A 6,921-nucleotide genomic window follows, 5' to 3' on the forward strand; every position below is an offset into this window, starting at 1 on the left:
TGGCTTAGTGACAGAGTGCTTGCCTAGCATGCATGAAGCCCAGGGTTCCATTCCTCAGTACCACATAAACAGCAAAGGGTAGAAGTGGTGTTGTGGCTCAAGTGGCAGAGTGCTAGCCTTGAGCAAAAAGAAGCCAGGGACAGTGCTCAGGCCTTGAGTTTCAAGCCCCAGGACTGACAAAAATAAAATTTTAAAAGTTGTTTTTATACAAAGAAAAATAGTATCAAATACTAAGTACTATCTAAATAGTTATTAATTAGTAGTATTAAGAAAGTTTCCAGGGCTGGGGATATGGCCTAGTGGCAAGAGTGCCTGCCTCATATACATGAGGCCCTGGGTTCGATTCCCCAGCACCACATAGACAGAAAAAGGCCAGAAGGGGCGCTGTGGCTCAAGTGGCAGAGTGCTAGCCTTGAGCAAGAAGAAGCCAGGGACAGTGCTCAGGCCCTGAGTCCAAGCCCCAGGACTGGCCAAAAAAAAAAAAAAAAAAAAAAAAAAAGTTTCCACCACCCAGATGCCCCACTACAGATGAATGGATCCAAAAAATGTGGTACCTGTACACAATGGAATTCTACACAGCTATTAGAAATGATAAAACATGTAATTTATGTAATTAAAATGAGTTAGACTAATACTTCCAATCATCCATGTCAAACTGCTCATCAAGTTTAAAGTAAGCAGAGATAACCAAACTGACTTCAGGTAAATTCAAGTATTTAAAGAATCTATAAAAAAAGGAAATGCTCTAATCTATATTAGACAATTTACCAAAATGTTAAACATAATTTAATAGTAGGACGTGTCTTTAAAATGGCAATTAGGATTAATAGAGTTTCTGTTTACTGGTATCTGTTACATGTCAGCTATTGGGGTAAATGCTTGGCATACAAAATGGCACTAATTCTCAAAATATTTCTAATGAAGTATTGATCACACATATAGATGAGTATCATTATCGTCTCACAACTTGATAAAGCAAGAGAAAAAGAAATTGTAAGATACAAACTCTGTCCTAACTCCAAACGTTCTCTCTATACATTTATCTTTAGGGTTTTTTTTTCTAAACATACAGAGGTATTTTAGGCTAAAGCCTGAGTTGAAGATTTAAATAGAAGCTTGAAAAGTAATAATTTACTTTTTTTTTTTTGCCAGTCCTGGGCCTTGGACTCAGGACCTGAGCACTGTCCCTGGCTTCTTTTTGCTCAAGGCTAGCACTCTGCCACTTGAGCCACAGCGCCACTTCTGGCCATTTTTATATATGTGGTGCTGGGGAATCAAACCCAGGGCTTCATGTATACGAGGCAAGCACTCTTGCCACTAGGCCATATTCCCAGCCCCAATAATTTACTTTTAAAAATAGGTATTAGGACCAAATTATTTACCATCAATAGTAGAAGGAAGAAGTGTTGCCACAATTTCTCCTTGTCCTTTTTGATTTTTATACAGGAAACACTGGAAGCAATAGAGAACAGCACATCGCAGTACAAATGGCTGCCTTTCATTAACCATGGACATGAGAAGTACTACGATTGCTGGCCTGTGCAATTTAAAAAGGAAAGAATGAAATGAAGTATTACAACCCAAATACATAAATCAATTACTAGTGACAAAAGATTTGTTATTTATCTACATACATGTCAGAGTCCCCTACTGAATTACATCACGTTTAATTCATGTGCCTATGTAGATCTGATTAATAGATCAAATAAAAAAATAAAAATAAATCAATTACTAGTCATTTTTGTTAAGTGAAGAGGAATAGGACACCATCAAATTAAAGGTTTCTGATTCCATACGCTGCAGATAAAGAAACTGCAATTTAAAAAAAGTAAAGTGATTTGTTTACTTTATCGAAAATGCAGGGCTGGGGATATGGCCTAGTGGCAAGAGTGCTTGCCTCTTATACATGAGGCCCTGGGTTCAATTCCCCAGCACCACATATACAGAAAATGGCCAGAAGTGGTGCTGTGGCTCAAGTGGCAGAGTGCTAGCCTTGAGCAAAAAGAAGCCAGGGACAGTGCTCAGGCCCTGAGTCCAGGCCCCAGGACTGGCCAAAAAAAAAAAAAAGAAAGAAAATGCAGCTAAGAAAAGTGATTTGCTTACCTTACCTGAGAAGAGGAAAGGTGACATTGGAACCTAAATATCTAAGTTCCAAGACACTCCAGGGGCTTGAAGACAGGGCCTTGTGCTCTTCCTTAGCTTTTTAACTTGGGGCTGCTCTACCACCAGAACCACTCTTCCACTTCCTAGTTTTTTTACAGGCTAATTAGAAATCAGTCTCATGGACTTTTCTGCCTGCTCTGGCTTTGAACAAAGCTCTTCAGATGGGCTGGGAATATGGCCCAGTGGTAGAGTGCTTGCCTCGCATACATGAAGCCCTGGGTTTGAGTCCGCAGCACCACATATATAAAAGCCAGAAGTGGTGCTGTGGCTCAAGTTGGCAGAGTGCTAGCCTTGAGCAAAACCAAGCCAGGGACAGTGCCCAGGCCCTGAGTCCATGCCCCAGGACTAGCCAAAAAAAAAAAAGATCCTCAGATCCCAGCCTCCTGAAAGTAGTTAGGCCTATAGGCATGAAACTACCACTGACACTCAACTAGACCATACACTCTTAAAGTACCAATAGGTTTATACTGTCAAACAATTCCAGTTTTATAAAGTATAATGAAATACCTTTAAAAAGAATAAGATGGGACTGGGGATATGGCCTAGTGGCAAGAGTGCTTGCCTTGTATACATGAGGCCCTGGGTTCAATTCCCCAGTACCACATATACAGGAAACGGCCAGAAGTGGCGCTGTGGCTCAAGTGGCAGAGTGCTAGCCTTGAGCAAAAAGAAGCCAGGGACAGTGCTCAGGCCCTGAGTCCAAAAGCCCCAGGACTGGCAAAAAAAATAAAATAAAATAAATAAAAAGAATAAGATGTAGCTGGGTGCAGGTGGCTCACGCTTATACATCTAGCTACTCAGGGTCTGCTATCTGAGGATCAAGGTTCGAAGCTAGCTTGGGCAGGAAAATCCATGAACTGATCAATAAACCACTTCGGCTGAAACTGAAGCTATAGCTCAAATGTCAAGAGTACTAGCCTTCAGCAAAAAGCTAAGGGGCACTGCTCACGCTCTTGAGTTCAAAGCCCAGTACTGGCACCAAAAAAAAAAAAACCAAAAAGGGGGGGGGGGTGTGGGGGGTGTGTGTGTGTGTGTGTGTGTGTGTGTGTGTGTGTGTGTGTGTTATATTAACAACTCAACTAAGCCTTAACTTAGTTGGGTTCGGAGCAATCCCAGTAGTCTCACTTTCCTACCTTGGTGGGTTGGAAGGTGCATTCACAGAAGCAAAGTAGTCTTGGTTTACTTGGCAGCCTCGAATAACTTCTGATACTGTATTTATGGTCTGTTAGGAGAAGAAAAGAACATGTAGAGAAAGGAAGTCAAGAAAACCTGCTTTTAAAAGAAGGAAATGTTATACCTGATTGTTGATTACAAATGCCCAAGTTCAGATGAGCCTCCTTTGTAATACTTTTCCAAGATAATTTTAAAATACCAAGGATGGGCTTATAATTACTAATAGCTTGACCACATGCATTTAACATCTCAAAACCTGAAACTAATAATATACTCTAAGAGATGAGAAGCATTTTTACAAGTAGAAAAACAATGATTTAAAGCAGACTGCAAGCATGTGCTGTCAGAGCCAGTTTCAATCTTCTCTATTCCCTTGCCAGGCTCAGCCCTCTCCCACTATAACCGCCAACCCCCAGGCTATTTCTCTTCCCTCTCCTTTAGTGATCACCGACTTTGATTGAACTTCTCTGTGCTGCTCTTATATATACCTGTGATGTGTTACATAATTATTCATCTTTCTTTTTCCATTCTCCCTCTCCTTCTTCCAAGTCTCTTGGTTTGATTCATGTTCTACTGCTTAACCATTTAAGTAAGGGCTGTACTTCTTAACAGTAACACTGGAATGATGTTCTAAAAGTTGGACAATGGTGATTTCCGATGCTGACTTCTATACCTGGCCTGTTATTGACTCTGAGAGCAGAAAGTCCTGGCACCAGAGCTGTGCAGCAGAGGCTGGGGTGGGGAATGATGAATTAAAGAAAGTATCAGTGTGTATAAACACACAGAAAATTAGTAAAACAAAAAGGAATACACCTATTACTTACAAAAGAAAAAGAAGCACTGGGGGGAAAAAAGGATATAGTTCTCTAGTCTCCATTTGGTTTAGCAGGAACAGTGTCATACTGTTAGTACAGTCATTAAGACTAGGCATAACACTCATGATTATAATACCAACTGCTTGGGAGGTAGATATCAGGAAGACTGTGTGAGGCCAGATAGCTCATCTAAAACAAATGAGGCTGGGTGTGGTGGCAAAGGTCTGCCATCCCAGCTACTCAGAGGTTTAGGTAGGACAACTGTGGCCCAACGCAGATGGGCTCTGGGCAAAAAGTGAGACCATATCTAAAAAACAACTAAGGCAAAAAAGGCGAGAGATGCGGCTAAAGTGGTACAAAAGCCCTGAAGTCAGACTCTAGTATGGCCAAACAAATGATGTTTTAAAAAAGAAGTGTACAGTGAACTAAGTAAAAATTGATTTAAATATAAATTCCACAAATACCTAATTCTTTCTATGATTTAAGTACAAATCCCATTAAAGAACTACAGAGAGACAGGAAAAAGGTAAAAGTTTATTGGGAGTTGTGTATGCATGAGTGAAACTTATTAAGGGCTGGGAAGATGGCTTAGTGGTACAGTGCTTGCCTGGCATGCATGAAGTTCTGGGTTCAATTCCTCAGCACCACATAAACAGGAAACGGCCAGAAGTGGTGCTGTGGCCCAAGTGGCAGAGTGCTAGCCTTGAGCTAAAGAAGCTCAGGGACAGTGCTCAGGCTCTGAGCTCAAGTCCCAGGACTGGCAAAAAAAAAAAAAAAAGAAAAAAGAAAAAAAGAGTGGAACTTAAAGTAGGGATGAGTGAGGCCAATGATAGCTGCATTTTTTTTGTTTGGGTTTTTTTTTTCATTATAGGTCTTTATACTTCTTTTGGGCTTGCTTTCTCAGCTGGTAATCTACAAACGGAGTCATGCCTTCAGCCCTGGTAATTTTGGAAACAAGAGTCTCAGAAAAATCTTCTGCATGGGCTAGCTTCAAGCTCAGTCCTCTGACCTCAGCCTCTGAAGTAGATGAGAGGTACGAGCCACCAGTGCCAGTCAGATGGCTGTTTTTGTTAGAAAACATTCATTTTACTGGCACTTTTACTAAGCAAATGCTAATTTTGGACAAATAGAGCATAACTTAAATAAATGAAACTTTGTTTAAAAGCTTGATTTGGGGTGTATGGGGGGCAGTGATACTCCACTATGAGTATGACATATAGGGCTAAGTCCTACCTCTAGTCCTGTTTTTCACTGGTTATTTCTGGGGTACAGTTCCACCTCCCGACAGGCTCACATCTGAGCAGTGATGCTCCCACTTTGAGGCTTCCTGGCTCACAGGCATATATAGCACTATGAGCAGCTCCCCTCTGCTGAGAGGGAATCGCAGACTTTTCTGCCTAGCTGGCCTGGAACTGTAAGACTTCTCAGTCTCCAATAACAAGCCTTGAGATGATGATAGGCATGTGCCCCTATGTCCAGGTAAGGTAGCGTAGGGGTCTCATGAACGATTCTGCTGGAATTGGTCTCAAACCACTACCTTACCAACTTAATTTCTTTTCCTTTTTTTTTTTTTTTTTTTGGCCAGTCCTGGGGCTTGGACTTAGGGCCTGAGCACTGTCCCTGGCTTCTTTTTGCTCAAGGCTAGCACTCTGCCACTTGAGCCACAGCGCCACTTCTGGCCGCTTTCTGTCTATGTGGTGCTGGGGAATTGAACCTAGGGCCTCATGTATACGAGGCAAGCACTCTTGCCACTAGGCCATATCCCCAGCCTTAATTTCTTTTTCTTATAGAGAAGAAACAGACAGCCAGGTGCCAGTAGCTCATGCTTGTAGTCCTAGCTACTCAGGAAGTTGAAATCTGAGGATCTCAGTTCAAAGCCAGCCCAAGCTCTTATCTCCAACTGACCACCCCCCACCCCAAAGCTAGAAGTGGAAATACGGCTCAAGTGGCAGGGTGCTAGCCTTAAGCAAAAGAGCTCAGGAACCGTGTCCAGGCCCTGAGTTCTAGCCCCAGGACTGGCACCAAAAAAAGAAACAAAATGTGGAACTCTAAGTGTGGCACTAGCTACAAGCAGAAAAACTGACAGAGAACACATAGTCTGGGTTAAAACCACAGTACTGCCACCACAAAAGAGGAAAATAGGAACAGAAAATGCCATGAATCAAAGTACAAAAATTTAATATTCTATGAGTCAACTTGGTAAGACTGAATCATTGTGATTTCAAAAGCGAAACTATGAATCATACTGGGTGCTCCTTTTCAGTACACCTCATTCATAAAATTAATGAAGATTAATCTTCATTAATAAAATTAATGAAAAATGCTTCTGGGTGGATCTATAAAGCTTTACTATTATTTATATATTGCAAAACTTTAGGGGTGAGCACAGCTTTTAGAATGCTGTTGTAATGATTGTTTACTAAGGTCAGTCTTAACATATAAAAATAGCTAGGTTTAGGTTTAAAATTTTTTTTTGCTAGTCATGAGGCTTGAACTCTGGGCCTGGGTGCTCCTGAGCTCCTTTTGCCAAGGACAGCACTATACCCTTTTGAGCCACAGCACCACTTCCAGCTTTTTCTCTGATTAATTGGAGATAAAAAGTCTCACAAACTTTCCTGCGTGGGCTAGCTTCGAGCCACAACCTCGGATCTGAGCCTTCTGAGGAGCTAGGACTACAGGTGTGAGCCCGGACAATTACTGTTATCTTTCCTTCAGTGAGCTCCTAATTCCTCTGAGGAGTCCTGGTTTTGATGTCTGCAGAATGGTTTTT

At 41.6% G+C, this 6,921-nt stretch overlaps 1 protein-coding gene across 2 annotated transcripts in view; it reads right to left on the minus strand.

Moving 5' to 3' along the window:
- Window positions 1-6,921, minus strand: part of Uso1 (USO1 vesicle transport factor) — a 54,645-nt gene that overhangs the window by 18,875 nt on the left and 28,849 nt on the right. For both annotated transcript variants that reach the window (XM_048364069.1, XM_048364070.1), the window contains exons 11-12: window positions 3,297-3,385; window positions 1,383-1,537 (exon numbers count right to left, since the gene is read on the minus strand). In XM_048364069.1, the coding sequence (XP_048220026.1) occupies window positions 1,383-1,537; window positions 3,297-3,385 (244 nt within the window). The remainder of the gene's footprint in view (window positions 1-1,382; window positions 1,538-3,296; window positions 3,386-6,921) is intronic.

Source organism: Perognathus longimembris, chromosome 16, assembly GCF_023159225.1.
Source record: "Perognathus longimembris pacificus isolate PPM17 chromosome 16, ASM2315922v1, whole genome shotgun sequence".
Classification (NCBI taxonomy): Eukaryota; Metazoa; Chordata; class Mammalia; order Rodentia; family Heteromyidae; genus Perognathus; species Perognathus longimembris.